The sequence below is a fragment of the Cucurbita pepo genome, chromosome 3 (assembly GCF_057944985.1).
Source record: "Cucurbita pepo subsp. pepo isolate OVF chromosome 3, ASM5794498v1, whole genome shotgun sequence".
NCBI lineage: Eukaryota > Viridiplantae > Streptophyta > Magnoliopsida > Cucurbitales > Cucurbitaceae > Cucurbita > Cucurbita pepo.
The window spans coordinates 17027247-17044533 of NC_141800.1; the positions used below are offsets into that span (position 1 = coordinate 17027247).

Below are 17287 nucleotides of genomic sequence, written 5' to 3' on the forward strand. Positions count from 1 at the left end.
AAAGTTGAGAATCCTAAAGATCATGCAGCCAGAATATAAAAAGACTTGAAAGTATTTGTTTATAAACAGTAGTTGAGTATGTGGAGGCTGGGAGTGTGTGTGTATTTTGGTCATTTCCATAGTAGAGAAGGATAGAGATGATTCTGAAAATGACCCATGAGAGAGAATGGCAGGTATAAATATGGAGCAAAGATTGAAGCCTAGGATGCCATACAGTGATAACATTCGAAGAAGAACAAGAACAAGAACAAGAACGAGAACAACGGCAGCTGTTTTCTTATGTTTAACTTGAGAGCAATGGTAGGCCATTGGAGTTGGGGTTTGGTGGAAGATGAAGTATGGAGGAAGGGACCTTGGACTGCTGAGGAAGACAGGTTGCTTATGGAATATGTCAGGATATATGGTGAAGGAAGATGGAACTCCGTGGCTCGGCTTACAGGTAACTTTTCGTTCGTTCTTGAAAACGTCATTCTGGGTCTTGATACTCGAAACTGATCTTTTTATGGCGTTTTTACTTAGGATTGAAGAGAAATGGGAAGAGTTGCAGACTGAGATGGGTAAACTATCTAAGGCCGGACTTGAAGAGAGGACAGATAACCCCACATGAAGAGAGCATAATTCTCGAGCTTCATGCTAGATGGGGCAATAGGTACCTTCTGAGTTCAATCTCTCATGTCAGTAAAGATCGTTCGTTTGTGTTCCTTTGAACCAATTCTACTTACTAACTATGAAACGTTTGGCTCAGATGGTCAATGATTGCTCGGAGCTTACCAGGACGAACGGATAACGAAATAAAGAACTACTGGAGGACCCATTTCAAGAAAAAGGAAAAGGACAGTTCTGATGCGAATGGGAAAGCAAAAGCTCGCCTTCTCAGAAGGCAGCAATTTCATCAGCAACAACTGCAACAGCAGCAGCAGCAATACAATCCAATGGACATGAACAAAATCATGGCTCTACTAGAAGAACACGACAAAAACAACATATCAGAAGCTTTGTCTTCCTCTGCTTCAGAGACAGAGAAGAGACAAAACATCACAAATTTCCACTCACAAACAGCTAACAATGAACAGAGTTTACTCTCTGAGCTCAATACCAATGGCTTTGTTCTACCTGAGATGTTGAATGAAGGGCTAGAAGTGGGATGGGCTATGGAGCTTGGTGGGTATCCATGGCAATGGTAGCTTTACTAGATTTTGTTCTTCTTTTGAGTTGGGTTTTTGTCTTACAAGAAGAGGCTTTTTGGGCCAAAGCTTTAAACCATGGCTTTGGAGTTAAATAATGAAATTGAGTTTGAGAGTTCATGATGTTCTTCATCAACGAAGTGTTCTATGTTTGGTTCTACAAATGGATATTCAAGCTTTTGATGCTTGAACAAGAACATAAACCAACATCTTTTCAATAATATAATACACCATCTTTTGTAAATAAAAAAAGACATCCCCATATGAAGATAAGAACAAGTAGTCATTCTTAAAGCCAATGATTTCAAATGTGATCCAAGGGATTTTGAAAATCACCTTTTTTGATATTCTATCCTTCAAAGAGTATTAAACCCTAAAGAATGTAATCTTAATGTGATATCAAGCATGCTCTAATGGATATCAATATTCTCAAGATATTTGGAATTCCCTTCAAAAGTGACTTTGGTGCATATAATAAAGTACTATTCAATTGTATACCAAGATTCAATCCTTAGAAATAATTCTGAATTCTTCTATGAATGAGAGAAATACATACAGATTTTACTCCTTTTAGTTCATTTGCACATCTTCAAGCTGCCACAAATTAAGCTCAAACTTCTCGGTTTTATGCTCTTGGCATTAGGAAGTTGGTCGCATAGATACCCACAAGAACGGATGCGAGTATAATCGATGCGTTGAACGACATCGAAGGGAAGGAGCTTGAGAGTCATCTTGTTCACTGAAGCATCATAATGGTAGCCTTTCTGATGTGTCTGAACATTTAGAGTCAAGATTTGATCCATTTACAAGATAAGCTGCAGTAGAAAGAAACTAGAGTTTTCACCCCTGCATCTCAGATTCCCTCTCGCGTCGATAAACATATACAGAATCACTATACACGACTCGTCCGACCCTTCTATTTCTCCTAGATCTTCTACTAACTATTCTCTTCTTTTCTCTTTCGACGACGGGTGATGTCGTGGGAACAAAATGGATACAGATCAATGGCAATAAAGCTGCAATGAACTGTATCAAAATCCCCACAGGCAAGCTTGAGTAGTTTCCTGATCTTATTCCAATCAAAGAAGCCAACCCGATGCCGAAAAAACCACCAACTATCGAAGACAAGCACACCGCCGAAGCGAAAAATGAAATCAGAGATCCTTCACAACCTTTTGGACTTAAGCTTGCAAAGAGTACTGAAAATGGTAAAAGCTTAAACTGTGCAATGGTTTCGGCCAAACCCGAAAAACAAAGAGCAAACAACTCATTGGAAATGCCCAGCTTTAGATTTATCTGATTCACCAAAACAATGTCGAGGAGAAAGGAAGACGCGTACAAAATCTGCACCATGCCAATTAGCTTCTTCATGGATACTCGTTTCCAATAGCGGTCGTAAAGTACGGTGACCGAAAGAAGAACCAATTGGCTAACCACTCTAGACATGCCAATTATGGAAGGATCAAGATGAAGGCATTGTGTTTGATAGCAAAATATAGAGCCTGTTAGAAGAGGGACCATGGCAATGGAAGCCACAATCCAAGCCAGCGGTCGAAATATACTCGGATCACGAATAGCCGTTACAAGGTCCGACATCTGATTTCTAACATTTTCCATGATTGATTTACCATGAACATCAGGCTCTGGAAGTTGCAGCAAACCAAGGGATTCCTCTCTAGTTGCTGATGAAATTGAAAGTTGGAGAGAAAGTAGAATAGAAAAGAGAAGAAACATCTTTCTAGGTGGTGAACTCAGTAAGTTATATCCACCAAGGAAGTTGCCTAAGACACCACCAACAGCTAAAGCCATGAAAGTATAAGATTGAAGGCCACAAATTTTGTTTGTTTGGCCAAATTCTGCAACAAGTGCATCTTTTGCAACTTCTGTTATGGATGCTCCAAGATTACTTAGAAGAACACATGCCATTAAAGCAGGAAGGGCTTCCCCTGCCACAGGGATCAATGCCAGAAATCCCCAAGATAGGACCTGCAACAGCACTGAGAAGCTTCTCAATTAGGCTTCATCACAATGCACATAAATATACCCAAAACAATGGGTCAAGCATACATCTCCATTGGTACGAGGCCTTTTGGAGAAACCAAAAGCAAAACCACATAGACAATATCATACTATTGTGGAGGTCCGTCATTCCTAACATGGTATCAGAGCCATGCCTTTAACCTATCCATGTCAATAGAATCCTCAAATGTCGAGCAAAGAAGTTATGAGCCTAAAAAGTATAGTCAAAAGTGACTCAAGAGAAGGAGTCGAGCCTGGATTAAGGGGAAGTTGTTCGAGGGCTCATAGGCCTCGTGGGAGGCTCTATAGTGTACTTTGTTCGAGGAGAGGATTGCTGAGGATGGTTGGGAGGGAGTCCCTCGTGATCATGGATTTATAAAGTAAGGAATACATGGGGAAGCCTAAAGCAAAGCCCTAAAGCAAAGCCACGAGAGCTTATGCTTAAAGTGGACAATATCATACCGTTGTGAGGTTCTTCACCCATCTTTACTTTGGAATAAGATTGAGTAATAGTTACATTATTGATTAAACTGAACGCAGAAGGGAATCTAATGCAGGATGAACTGGAAAAGAAAAGAATAAAGAATGAAGAAAAGAACTCCAAACAAGAAATACAGAAATGAAATGAACAAGAACATGGTTGAAATTCAAAGAGAAACCCAACATACCTCCAATTGAAACATAAGGAACTCTACGAGCACCACCAATATACAGAGCATCAGACAGAATTCCATACAAGGGTTTAGCAACCATAGGAAGGTTTCCAGAATTCTGCACCAGTTGCAATATGGAAGGATGAAGATTAAGGTAATGAGCCATGTGAAAGTTAAGAGCCAGCCATGGAAAGCACCTAAACCCCTGCACCCAATACCCAAGCCCACAGAGCAGCAACATTTGATAGCTACCCACAAGAGGAAACTCTCTTTTTCTGCCATTCCCTTCTCTTTTCTTCGCCTCTCTATACAAAACATGACCTGGGTTGCTCTCCACAAGCGTGTTGATGAAAATGCCTGTGGGTTTTGATGGGTTTTCGAAGATATTGGGGTTTCGATGGTGCAAACAGAGAATGTGCTTGGGAAAATAGAGCGGTGGCCTTCGTGGGGATCTGGGAAACGTGGGTTTCAGAGAGGGAAACGGAAAATCAGGGGCAATTAATGAACAAATCATGGCTGGGGGAGATTGAAATTGGAGAAAAATTAATGGGTCGCTAATGATCTGTTCTTAAAACGGGATTTTGGAAGAGGCAGAGGAAGAGACAAAGGGAAGGATCTAGAAAGGTGAAGAGAAGGGTTTGGGGGAATCAAGAAATTTATGGTGTTTACAATGGGAAGGAATGGAAGGAGAAAGAAGAAGAAGAGTGGAGCGCAGAGGTTTCCGGCTGAAGCCATGCTTCGTAGAGTGGCACCTGGAAGCCTTGAGGACTCCATTTTTGTCCTCCTTTCCGCTCCAAATTTCCAAGGGTCCACTCACCACGCGCCGCAATTTCCAATGCCTTCTATGTTGCTAAAACCATTCTCACCAAAATAAATATTGAACTAAATTATAAATTGTTTTTTTTTTTTTTAATTGTGTAACTTATTTTTTAAAATATAATTATTTTTTTTAAATACCTTTATTAGCATGAGAATTGAAACTGAGAGATCACAGGTTGGTTAGAGAGAAAAACGAAACATTGTTGTAAAAGTGTCTCCTTGAAACCGGTGATATGTAATGAGCTAAAATGGACAATATCGAATAGTAGTGGACTTGAGCTATTACAAGAAAAAATAAATAAAAAGAATATTGTAGGGTCTAAATTGTTCGGTTATAAAAATATATATATTTATTATTTATTTTAGAGTAAAAATTATAATAACCACAAATTTTTACGAATATAAATGGGATATTTAAAAATATAAAGAATAAAAATAAAAGAAAATTAAAAATAAAAATAAAAAATTGAGAAGGCTCGTGAGTGACCGGAATAGTGTAGAGCAAAGGCGAAGATGGGGGCCCATTGAGGATCCGGTTTGGCCGTCCGTTTTCGAGAAATTGAGTGAAAGGGACCTTTTAGTCTTTTCATACAGTTCAAAATGGTCCACGCGCGCGAGTGTCAGTCACCTACGCTTCCCAATTAACCACAGCCTCAACTCGCTGAACTCAGCGCGTGGGCATTTGACTAATGACGTGGCTGTTTATAATCATATTTACTTTTTGACAATAATTGTCGGGTTAATCCCCACCGTTTATTTTGTCAACGAAATTATTAAAAATAAAATAAAATGCATTTACCCCAAATATTTAAAATTAACTATTTGTTAAGTTGTAACATCAAGTTTCAATTCTTTTAAATTTTAAAAAATGTTAAATAAATAAGTAAATAATGAGAATTTTTAGCATTAAAGTAGACCCATTTTTAAAAAATATTTAAGTACAATAATTATATTTATGAAATTTGGTGTATATTGGTGAAGCCATTAAACAAGATGCAAAAGAAGGGATATAATTTAATTGGGTCCATATTGTTGGCTTAAAGAAGTAATATTAGGACTTGTTTTAGAGAAGGGCCAAATTTAATTGAGCATAATGTGATGGTTTGGCGAATAATTTGGTAATTAGTGATTAATGTAGGTGAAGGGACATCCACACGTGCTTATACAACTATACCAATTAATAGTAGGGTTTAATGCACGTAAAAGCAACTTAAAAACGGATGGGAAGTCTTGTGGCACGTGGCGACTAAATATCAAGTAGGTAAAAGTATAATCACGGTTCGATTTTAATTTTGTAAACGTGTGTATGTTTAACTCTTTAACTTGGAAATAATAATAATGAAGTAAACGTCTTTTTATTTGTATATGTTCAATAAAGTAAATGTCTCATGAAACTAATTGAGATGTGTATGATATAAACCTCGAACATTCACGAATATTTTTAAAATAATTATGAAGTCTAATATTGATAGAGAGCATATACTCATAGGATTATAATTTGAAATGTTGAAAACTAAAAAACTAAAAAAAAAAAAAAAAAAAGAGGAACAAAGATTATTTAAATAATAAATTGAAACGCTTAGAAACAAAAGCCCGTCTAGCTCAGTTGGTAGAGCGCAAGGCTCTTAACCTTGTGGTCGTGGGTTCGAGCCCCACGGTGGGCGTTTTTAATTAATTTTTATTTTTCTAGAAAAACCTTCATAATTTTGGTTAAATAGTTGTTTTAATTAATGATATATTATTGTTTGAATTTTACATTTCAATCAATTATGAGTTGAGGGTGAAAAAATGATTTCTTATTTCCTTCATGTTTTCTACAGCCCCTGAAATGCATCTAAAATTTCTTGGACAAAGAGAGAAAAACAATGGAAGAGCATCATAAAGAGAGGAGAGGCTGCTAAAATTGCTTGATATGATGATCGATCTTCATAACATGTTTCCAACTCACCATTAAATGTTTAAATTACAAGAAGAACCAACATCTCTGGTTTTCAGTCCCAAACAAATTCCCATCTCAAATGACTCAACTTTCAAGTTAAATCATTCATAATCACTCGGACAAACTTGGAACTTATTTTGCCTTTTTATTCAAACTCATGGGGCCAACTCAAAATTTGCATTCAAAAGATGAAGAACTTCACCCAGCGTTGATACTTTAAAATCTGGCTCCAGATCCATGTTGGCGTAATGCTCCGAGTTGTATCGTCCTGTTTCGTCTAGCAAACATGTGAACGCTCCTGCCTGCTTCCCACATCCAACCTGAATTATAAGAAACGAAGACGTATGAACGAATGGACTAGAAAAGAGTAAATCCGTTGAAAGCCAAACAGAAAACGATACACTCACGTCATCTCGGAGGCTATCGCCGATCATAATTACTTCATTAGGCAGGACATCCCAAGAAGAGCAGATATGAAGTAGGGGAGCCGGATTTGGTTTATAATAACCAAATTCCCTGCTTAATGCTGGATGAAAAGTCCACTGCAGCAATAGTAAGAAAAAGTTACAACCAAAGATAAAATTTTCATTTGCTCATAGGAAGCAGTTTCATCAAGAAATGAAGTGAGGATACGCAGAAAATACATATCGATGTACTCCTATCTGCATATTTTGGAACAAAAAGATGTGCTAGTACAAGTTTACAACAAGAGGTATCTAAAAAAGTAGTTTGATCCCACAAAAAAGAAGAGATTCTTCCTAATCAAAGAAGATCATTTTGTTCTATCGTTCCATGAAGCCCAAAGAAAAACACCAGCAAAATTCAACCATAGAATTTAGCTTGCTTCTTGAACAGATACCCCTATGAGCAAGAAAATACAGAGAGACAGAGAAGATAAATAGAAGGGGAATTTTTCACATTAGGTGAACTAGAGTACTGAAAAGCCCAGATGTCAGAAGAAGCTAGAAAGACCTCAATTTCTAAGACCATAGGCCCGTAGTGATTTACCGAGAGGCTGCTAGTAACCCAAGACGTGAAATGCAGCCAGTTTATACAAATAATGTTAAAGGGTGAAACATCTACGGAGGGGCCTTCTTAGGGACTGAAATTTCCTATGTACTAATGCCCCAAGAAGGTAACAACGAGTGTTGGAGCTAATGGGATGCGATAAGGCAACCCTTAATTATGGAATGATTAAGACAGCGCAGTTCATATTAGGATGCCGGAACAAGACAGATGAAATCAAGCGCCTACTGGTTGAATGAGGATGAAAGCCTTATTAGAGTATCGTAAGCCCTAAGAAAATGCACTATTGTGGTTGTGATAAGGAGAAATCTCATGTTTTTAGTTTCTCATTCTATTGCAATGGAAGACTACATTGGGGAACGAATTAAAAGCTCAAAATTTACTCCAATTCCAAACATAATAAGAAAGAATCCAGCTGCAAGTCCGAAAATTAAAAACATAACAGATGGCTGTAAATTGTAACTATAATTAGCAGAGAGCCTTATAAGGAAAATCAAATTTAGCTGTAAATTGTAATTAAAATTTGCAGAGAGTGCTGTAAGAAAAATCGAACTTACACCAAAACGCTGATGAAAAATATCGACAGCTTCCTTTATATTGCGAGTAATTAATCCCCTCCTGAAATGTAACATATTGACATTATAAATACAAAAAAGGGAAACAGAAAGTAAAGATATTACCACATCATATGCACAACAACGTATCTATTGCGCAAGTGCACAAATTTTCTGTTTATCATCTTTAATTCTTTTGTAAACATCAAATAAATTGAACAACGGAGTAGACACAAATTGATCAATTAGTTTGGTTCAAACCCATATGCAGTAAATTCAGAAATTTCGCTTTAACATCTATTTTCTAATAAATTCACAGGACACCAGAGATATTCTAATGAGACTATACTAGATAAATTTACAAGAATCACATTATGTTGAAACTTTATCTTCCTTCTCCTCCTCTTCCACTTGTTTCTTTGTTTCTTTCTTTCCAGATAAATTAAAAGGCACCACCATGTGTGTTTTGTGTGGGTTGGGGGAGGGGTATGATTCAACCAACTTTTAATTATGTCACAGGAACATAGCTGCAGATGATTCACGAGAAAACAGTAGCTCAACTACAGTCAAGGAAAGAGCTGGCAGACATGCTGGTTACAAAATGCAAGCCACCATAAGTTACAGTGAAGGAAGAAGACGAAGAAGACGAAGAAACTGTTTACCTTATATTCTTGGAATCGAGAAAGGTACAAAGCTCCGCAGCACCTGCACGTATAATCATCAAGAATTTGGTTGAGATAGCCAAAGACCTAACTTTTCACAATAAAAGTAACATGGAATCTCAAGAGTAAACTCCCCCATCTATTTAAGCAGTTGAAACAAGGGTGTTAGCGATCAGAAACTTGTAAATAAAAACAATCAAATCAACACAAGGTAACCGAAAGCAGATGATAAATTGGGGGGGGGGGGGGGGGGGGGGGGGCGTGGAAAGAACGCTAGAAGCTCAAAGAAGCTAAGCCAGCCCGGTACTGACCGGGCATAATTTGCAGGCGGTCAATTCCCTGGCGCTCGAAATCGGCGATTACCTCATACGCCCTCCGCTGCTTCTCGGGTGCCCAACTCTGAATAATGTGCAAAATATCGATTCCTGATGGGTTTAAAGACTTAATTCTGACATACTCCTCATCGCCGAGCACAGATTTATGCATAGCAGCGAAATCAATGACGGGTACTGTGAGGGTTCCGTCCATGTCGAAGACCACCCCCCGGAGGCGCCCCCGGGGGGCAGAGACGGTAGAGGAGAAATTGGGCATGGGAAATGAATAGCGGTGCGGAGAAGAGGGGTGGTGGCATGATGAGTAAAGTGATAGCGTTGAGTGAATGGTGGAGAAAGCAGACAGGAGGAAGATCCGATTGCGGCCCGCAGCCCGACATATCGGGTTGAATACTGGGCTCCATTTCAATTTCAACAATCCTGACGACGATAACCTCATAATCCCCATTTTCCAGAAATTGGTGAAGCCGTTCTCAAATTAGGTCTTTTATCTCTGTCATTTTTTAGAAATTCTGTACAAAATTAATATTTTTATCTCTAATAGACTTTTAAATCTAGTGGGTAAGATTATTTTTGAAACATTAGTTAATAACTAATTAGTGAGTGGTAACTAGTATAAAATAAGTATACATCCCCAAAGTGATTATTACAAAAACACGGTTGATATTAGAGAAGTGTTAACCTCTGAAACAAGAGAGTCCACTTCGAATTGAATCACCCAGTCCAAGACTTATACTTCTTTGGGAGATACCCAACGGTTTGGGTGCGTTGTTGTCCATGGCCTCGGTGGCAGTGGCTTCTAAAGAACGCTAGAACCCCACGACAAGACTGTACAAAACAATTTAGAAATCGAGTTGAGGTCAAGGAGCATTTTGAGGTGACTTAGACATTTTTGTTTCCTTTATCACACTAGTATTGCTTTAGCATTAAAAATAATGCATTTTAGTCACGTTTGAACTTGGTCAATTCATCAACTATGAAAGTATAGTTTGTTCTTTAGACCCACCCTTTTTATATTCAACAATTGGGGTAATACCTAAGCATCAACTTCTACGATACTTTCTTGAGAATGATTATTGATTCGATAGATTAAACTATTATAAGTTAATGACAACGTACTAGTAAAATAATACTTTAAAACAAAATAATGAAAATTCACTTTTAATGACGTTTGACAGGACACTAAACCTTTAAACTTTTAGCATGACAGAAGAAGTTAGTTTCTAATCTTGCAGCATATATGACATAGAACAAATAAATGGAAATAGAACAAATAAATGGAAATAGAACAAATAAATGGAAAGAATATCAATTTTAAAGCTGAAGATATTAAACATGACAAAAGTGTACAATTAGCCCAAGTTGACAAGTGAATGAAAGAATTTAAAGCGCAAGAACATAGTCAAAATTGTCGAGCAAAGTTTCTGTTTAGTATATCTTACTTGACAAGCAGCCCATTGAATGAGTCATGAAGGTTTGAGCTTTAAACCATCTACTCTCTGTCAATACCCTCAACTCCATGGTTCATCTTTTAGTAATTCTGCCGAAATCAAGCAGAGAATCAAATGAAAAACGATGGCAAAATGATGCAACTAGTGGAACATTTGGTTCAGGAATTTCGTCGAACAGTTTGAATGCAACCACTTCCAATGAACCAAAAACATTCCAGTTGAATACGAGACCACTTCAAAAATCAAACAGAAACTAAACCAAGCAGCTCATACAATAAATTCAGGACTAATTTCAGCCATTTTCTTTGCACGATGGATTAGAAACCAAACAATCTTAAAAAAAAAAACCTAAAATGTTTATATTGAAAAATCGAATTACGAGAGTCAAAGCAAATTAAAAGTAGTTTGGAGGCTTAAGATTCAGAAAGTAAACTACAACTCACGATCAAATTTGCTAACCTTCTTCATCGCCACCGGCAGCATTGCCGGAGTTTGCAGGCGGAGCTATCGCTCACTGTTTACACGATTTTTGTGGGTCGAAATATGTTTTTGGTTTCCATCTTTTTTTAATAAATCTTAATTTCAAACTAACATTAAAATTATTTGCTCAATAATTTTAACTTCATCCTGTTAAATTTTAAAGTTTTAAATTCAGTTTGTATCTAATAATCCTTTCCATTTAAAAAATATATATATATATATATATATACTTTTAATTATTTAAATTTAGAAAATAATTAAAAATCTCTCCACTTTCAATTTATTTTTTCAAAATAACTTATTTAAAATTAAAATATAAATAGCAAATATAAAAATCTAATAAATAATTATTTTTAATCCTACCTTTATATTAATAATTATTTTTATATGATCTATTTTCTTCGACAATAACTAATGTCTTAATAATTTTAATCTATAGATCAACGTTCTTATCATTACTATATTTTTAAAATTTTAAAAATAATATAAAGAGAAACAATGAACCGACATCCATGGTATCAATCGCTTAATTTATTTATTTCGACATTATAACTTTTTTTACAATTTTGTCCCTTTTGACCTTCGAAATAGTCAATTGTCAATTAATTCACGAAATGAATGACGTGGACTCAAAGGTAATTGTGCAAACATGTATACCATGATTTGGAATCTTAACGATATTTAATGGTTCCGATGTTCATCCCCTCAAAGTCATCCAATATATAAGCCAGAGATTACATTAAAAGTAAAGTCACTAAAGCTTGTACTTATAGTGGATAATATCATACTGTAATAGCCCAAGTCCACCACTAGTAGATCTATTAAGCAAGGTTTTAAAACGTCTCTACTATGAAGAGGCTTTACTCCTACTCCAACTAATGCTCACGGTTACTAGTTTTGATATCATTTATAACCGCTCAGATCTACAACTTGCAAATATATATATATATATTTTTTGGGGTTCCCCTATGCATTGAGTCGTTGTTTCTTACCTAGTATCACAGTCGTGTTATGATGTCTCGGTCTATTGTAATTTGTTTTAAAATAATAACATTATTATTAATAAAAAAAATGAGAAAACTATGGGCAGAAATGAATTATTTATATTTTAAATAAAATTTATTATTAAAATAGGTTTTGAAAATCGGATCGGTTGACTTTGACTTTAAATTCATGACATCACATAAACGTATTGAATGAGTTAACTATTTGATTCTTTCCAAATATACTTAAAAAAAAAAAAAAAAGATTCCTTATAATAAAAATAATAATAAATGCAAGATTCCAATAATGTTACTAATTATTCAAACTTCACGTCCACGTCACTGACAACTCTCTTCAAAAGGCTTTATTAAATAATTCATAATTAAATCACTCTTTATATTTATATTTTATTTAATGTAATTTGTATAATTTCACTAAATCTTAAATTTAATAATTCATTTTTATTTGAATTTGTTAATAATAATAATAACTACATAAATTTCAATTAAGCCTAAATCATTTAATATTTAGATTGATTATCTAAAAAGTATTAATTTTTTTTAGAGAAAAAAAAAATACACAAATGAGAAGGCATAATGACTTTAAATCACTTAGTTAGTGATAATTAATTTTGTTAATTAATAATTAGAGTTGACCAATTTATATCTATTTTTTTAATTCATTGATATTTATTATTTTTCACTGGTATATAATTTTTATTATTTCAATATGTTATTTTAAATATATACTCGTCCTTGTCTATTTTATTTTAAAATATAATTTTAATATATATTTAAAGTAATATTTACAGTATCACACCATGTGAGAACTCATATTGGTTGGAGGGAGAACAAAACATTCTTTATGAAGGCGTGGAAACCTCTCCTCAATAGACACGTTCTCATATTATGAGACTGATGGTCATACCTAACCGGCAAAAATAGACAATATCTAATAGCGGTGAACTTAGAATGTTACAATATATGACATTTTGGGTCGTTTCAATTTCTTTATTTGCACTAATAATTGACGAGGATAATATAATTATTTTCCCTTTTTAGCTTATTAAAAATGGAAATAAAAAACAATTTTTTTGGCATTACGTTTGTTTTGATGACAAATGAAATAAAAAAAAAATTGAATGAATTTTACCAATAAAGACCCTTAAATAACAATTTTGTTTATGGTTGAAACAAAATACTTATAATAATATAATTATCAATAATTTATTTATTATAATAATAATAATATATAATTGGACAGTTGGATTAAGAATATAATTCTCGTCCCCATATTTATTAAAAATGCTTAATTCATTTATAAATATTAAAATTTACTAAATAAACATGATTATTGTATTACTTATTTATAATTAAAAGTTAATATTATTTTTATAAATTCATTTAGACAATTAATTAAAATTCAAAATGGAAGGGTATAATTAATTTTAAAGCTTCAGTATCGTAATAATATTATTTTTTTGAGAAATGAAATCATAATTTAATAATATTATTTTTTGAAAATAACGAAAATATAATTTAATAATTATTTTTACAGAAATCACATATTTGCAATATAATTTATTTGATTATGCTACGTCCGCTACCTATCCGTCCTATAAATGAGGAGCAATAGCATAACTGAAGTGCCATATCTTCTGTGCCCTTTCTTCTTCCTCTGAACAATGGATTCAGGGTTCTGCGCCGGCCATCTCGCGGAGCTCTTAGGTCCCAACACCACCAACGCCACCGGCGCTGCAAATTTCATCTGCGACCAATTTACCACCATCACCAACAACTTCTCCGACACCAAAAACGCCCTCGATAACACCTACCTTCTCTTCTCCGCCTACCTCGTCTTCTCTATGCAACTCGGCTTCGCCATGCTTTGCGCCGGCTCCGTCCGCGCCAAAAACACCATGAACATCATGCTCACCAACGTCCTCGACGCCGCCGCTGGAGGCCTCTTCTACTACCTCTTCGGCTACGCATTTGCCTTCGGATCCCCTTCCAATGGCTTCATTGGCCGCCATAACTTTGGCCTCAGTTCCTTCCCTACCTCCACCGCTGATTATAGTTTCTTCCTCTACCAGTGGGCGTTTGCGATTGCCGCCGCTGGGATTACCAGTGGATCTATCGCTGAGCGGACTCAATTCGTCGCTTATTTGATTTATTCCTCTGTTTTGACTGGATTTGTTTATCCGGTGGTTTCTCACTGGTTCTGGTCTCCTGATGGTTGGGCTGGGGCTATGAAATCGGGAGGCGGATTGTTGTTCGGATCGGGAGTAATCGATTTCGCTGGCTCCGGCGTCGTCCATATGGTTGGGGGAATTGCAGGTCTGTGGGGCGCGTTGATCGAGGGGCCGAGAATCGGTCGATTTGACCACACGGGCCAGTCCGTAGCTATGCGAGGGCACAGCGCGTCTTTAGTCGTGCTCGGAACTTTCATGCTCTGGTTCGGATGGTACGGTTTCAATCCAGGTTCGTTCGCGAAGATTCTCGTCCCGTACACCACCGGGAACTTCTACGGCCAATGGAGCGCCGTCGGACGGACAGCGGTTACCACCACACTCGCCGGATGCACAGCGGCACTCACCACACTCTTCGGGAAGAGATTCCTCTCAGGACACTGGAACGTGACGGACGTTTGCAACGGACTCCTCGGCGGATTCGCAGCCATCACAGCCGGCTGCTCCGTCGTCGAACCGTGGGCGGCAATCATCTGCGGCTTCGTGGCCGCTCTCGTACTAATAACCTGCAACCACATCGCCGAGAAAGCGAAGTACGACGATCCGCTAGAAGCCGCCCAGCTTCACGGCGGCTGCGGCGCGTGGGGAGTGATATTCACAGCACTCTTCGCAACCAAGGAGTACGTGACGGAGGTATACGGCGGATCTCAACGACCTTACGGACTCCTAATGGGCGGCGGCGGGAGGTTACTTGCAGCGCATTTGATACAGATTGTGGTGATTGTAGGGTGGGTGAGCGGGACGATGGGGCCATTGTTCTTTGTTCTTCACAAACTGAAGCTTCTGAGAATCTCTAGTGAAGATGAAATGGCGGGGATGGATCTGACCCGCCATGGGGGATTTGCTTACACATATCATGATGAAGATGAAGCACAGAAAAGGGGGATTCAATTGAGCAGAGTGGAACCAAGATCTGCAACCCCCATTGGACACTAAACTAAATTTCTCCAGTAGTTTCAGTTTTGAATTTTGCTGCAAAATTTGGTGGATTTTAATTGCTTAGTTTCAGTTCTTAGCAACAAATTTGTATATGGGGTAATGACAATGAAGACTCAAAATTTGTATCATGTGCTCTTTTTATTCTCCTCTACCTGTCTTTCACTCTAATAGAGAGAGAATTCTTTATTTATAAACTCATCATCATTCTCTAGATTAACAGTAAATTAGTTGACGTGTGACTTTCATTATCTAACACCTCCCCTTAGTCGAGGCTGGATGGAGTCTTAGCCATTTTTTACTGCATTATCAAACAAAACGAAACATTAAAGATATGAAAACCTATCTCTAAAACACTCATTTTAAAGTCTTGGAAAAGCTCAGAAGAAAAAATCTAGCCTCGAGCTTTACTCGGAAAGAATAGTCTAACCTCGAACTATTATAGTTAATATCAGAACAAGACATGGATCGGTTATGTTTTTTTACAGATGGAAAGAGTAAAAAAGATTTATACTCATTAATAAAAATAAAAAATAAATTAATTAAATATTGTTAGTTTGAAATATTGAATATTGAATTTTTTTTGAAATAATACGTTATATTAATATTATTTAATTTGTATTAGTAATTTACATTAAATTTTCTATTAAAGAATTTGAATAATATTATATTATATATAAATAAAGAAAATAAATAAATAAATAAATAGGAAATTGGCGCATTCATTAAATTCGAGTGCCCATACAGCTGTAAAAAGTTTGGCCTGTATAATCTGAACTGTCGTTACGATAAATTTCCAAGGTTGAAGGAAATTCGGTATAATTAATATAAGAAAACGTGGCGTATCGTGATAGGTTAATGGTGTTTCAGAGCTGGCATTTCCTCTTATGGCTTACAAATTTGTTTTTCTTATTTAATTATTTTAGGAACCAACCCAATCACATTCTCATTAATTTTTTTTCAACCAAAATTTATATCTTTATAAGGAATATTTTTTAAACCAAATTTAATATAAAAACAAAGTTAGATTCTTAGATTCCTCGTAGGAATATAAAGATACAAAAGTTGTTGATACACGATAATTTGACTATAATTCAATTGAACAATTCGAAAGTTTCAGTGGAGTAATTTACTACATATACTATGAGCAACGTAATTCTTGATATAAGGTTATATGAACCAAGAGACATCAATCATTCAATATACTTCAATGAAGATGTGAAGAAAAGGTTGTCAAAATTATCAAAAGATGTTTCAACTCATGCTACATTGAAGAAGAATGAAGTTTGATTGTTGTAAATTTTGGGTGGGTTACAATTTAGAGTAATTTAGAGTTATTGTATTTTAAGATTTTTTAGGTTACATTTACATAATGGCTCATTATGGCCATTAAGTATGAATGTTACAACTCTTGGAATGACTTTAGTAGTTTCATTTTGAGGCTATATAAAGCTATGTATGTTGTATTTGTAAGAAGACTTGGAAAATATATTAAAAGAAGCATTTGTGCTTACTTTAGCCAATGACTAAGTTTCTTTGCAATTCTATGTAGTTTAGGTTGCATGTAGAATCATTCAAGCTCGATATGATCAATCTTGCTTGTGGAGTGATTCGAATCTCAAACAAGTGTTTGAGATATTTGATCAACAAGAATCATTCAAGCTAGACATGGTCGATCTTGCTTGTGGAGTGATTCGAATCTCAAACAATGTTCTTGTCTTGAGATATTCGATCAACAAGGTAATCCGAATCTTATTCCCCTTATATTGATTCCTTATCTTATCATAAGGTCTGTAGGAACCTAAGCCAACCACTAGCCAATATTGTTTTATTTCCTGATTTTAAAACGCCAGTGAGAGATTCCCAATTTTTTATAAGGAATGTTTCGTTCTCTTTTCATAGAGTCAAAGGTTTGAATACCCAGATACTCGAATCTTGATTCAGTTAGTTAAAGTGGTTAATCAACCAACAAATTGAAAATCTTGTATTAAGAAATTTAC

At 36.0% G+C, this 17287-nt stretch overlaps 4 protein-coding genes and 1 non-coding gene across 5 annotated transcripts; 3 read left to right on the forward strand and 2 right to left on the reverse strand.

Annotated features, from left to right (window-relative positions):
* MYB305 (myb domain protein 305) lies at nt 1-1307 on the forward strand. The gene is made up of 3 exons (XM_023672711.2): nt 1-439; nt 520-649; nt 746-1307. Exons 1-3 carry the CDS (start codon nt 280-282, stop codon nt 1182-1184), a joined length of 729 nt encoding a protein of 242 aa, XP_023528479.1. The 5' UTR covers nt 1-279; the 3' UTR covers nt 1185-1307.
* Nucleotides 1308-1628: 321 nt separating this feature from the next.
* LOC111791558 (putative folate-biopterin transporter 9, chloroplastic) lies at nt 1629-4690 on the reverse strand. Its single transcript, XM_023672945.2, has 2 exons — nt 3872-4690; nt 1629-3181 (listed from the first exon to the last, which is right to left on the reverse strand). The coding sequence occupies exons 1-2, from the start codon at nt 4368-4370 to the stop codon at nt 2025-2027; spliced, it is 1656 nt and encodes a 551-aa protein (XP_023528713.1). The 5' UTR covers nt 4371-4690; the 3' UTR covers nt 1629-2024.
* Nucleotides 4691-6266: 1576 nt separating this feature from the next.
* TRNAK-CUU (transfer RNA lysine (anticodon CUU)) lies at nt 6267-6339 on the forward strand. Its single transcript has one exon. It is a non-coding gene; the product is annotated as a tRNA-Lys (tRNA).
* Nucleotides 6340-6570: 231 nt separating this feature from the next.
* LOC111791463 (haloacid dehalogenase-like hydrolase domain-containing protein At2g33255) lies at nt 6571-9642 on the reverse strand. Its single transcript, XM_023672816.2, has 5 exons — nt 9168-9642; nt 8857-8899; nt 8198-8258; nt 7022-7156; nt 6571-6934 (listed from the first exon to the last, which is right to left on the reverse strand). Exons 1-5 carry the CDS (start codon nt 9634-9636, stop codon nt 6770-6772), a joined length of 873 nt encoding a protein of 290 aa, XP_023528584.1. The 5' UTR covers nt 9637-9642; the 3' UTR covers nt 6571-6769.
* A 4068-nt stretch (nt 9643-13710) lies between these two features.
* LOC111790020 (ammonium transporter 1 member 1) lies at nt 13711-15418 on the forward strand. Its single transcript, XM_023670782.2, has one exon. The coding sequence runs from the start codon at nt 13788-13790 to the stop codon at nt 15285-15287; it is 1500 nt and encodes a 499-aa protein (XP_023526550.1). The 5' UTR covers nt 13711-13787; the 3' UTR covers nt 15288-15418.
* Nucleotides 15419-17287: the final 1869 nt, after the last annotated feature.

What these genes read in the sequence shown, in the direction of transcription:
- MYB305 (XM_023672711.2), top strand. Translation starts at nt 280, where the DNA reads ATGTTTAACTTGAGAGCAATGGTAGGCCATTGGAGTTGGGGTTTGGTG. An exon ending in CTCCGTGGCTCGGCTTACAG is followed by an intron (nt 440 to 519) that starts GTAACTTTTCGT and finishes GTTTTTACTTAG; the next exon opens with GATTGAAGAGAAATGGGAAG. An exon ending in CATGCTAGATGGGGCAATAG is followed by an intron (nt 650 to 745) that starts GTACCTTCTGAG and finishes CGTTTGGCTCAG; the next exon opens with ATGGTCAATGATTGCTCGGA.
- LOC111791558 (XM_023672945.2), bottom strand. Translation starts at nt 4,370, where the DNA reads ATGATTTGTTCATTAATTGCCCCTGATTTTCCGTTTCCCTCTCTGAAA. An exon ending in TCCTTATGTTTCAATTGGAG is followed by an intron (nt 3,182 to 3,871) that starts GTATGTTGGGTT and finishes GAAGCTTCTCAG; the next exon opens with TGCTGTTGCAGGTCCTATCT.
- LOC111791463 (XM_023672816.2), bottom strand. Translation starts at nt 9,636, where the DNA reads ATGGGGATTATGAGGTTATCGTCGTCAGGATTGTTGAAATTGAAATGG. An exon ending in CCGCCTGCAAATTATGCCCG is followed by an intron (nt 8,900 to 9,167) that starts GTCAGTACCGGG and finishes TTATACGTGCAG; the next exon opens with GTGCTGCGGAGCTTTGTACC. An exon ending in GCGATAGCCTCCGAGATGAC is followed by an intron (nt 6,935 to 7,021) that starts GTGAGTGTATCG and finishes CTTATAATTCAG; the next exon opens with GTTGGATGTGGGAAGCAGGC.
- LOC111790020 (XM_023670782.2), top strand. Translation starts at nt 13,788, where the DNA reads ATGGATTCAGGGTTCTGCGCCGGCCATCTCGCGGAGCTCTTAGGTCCC.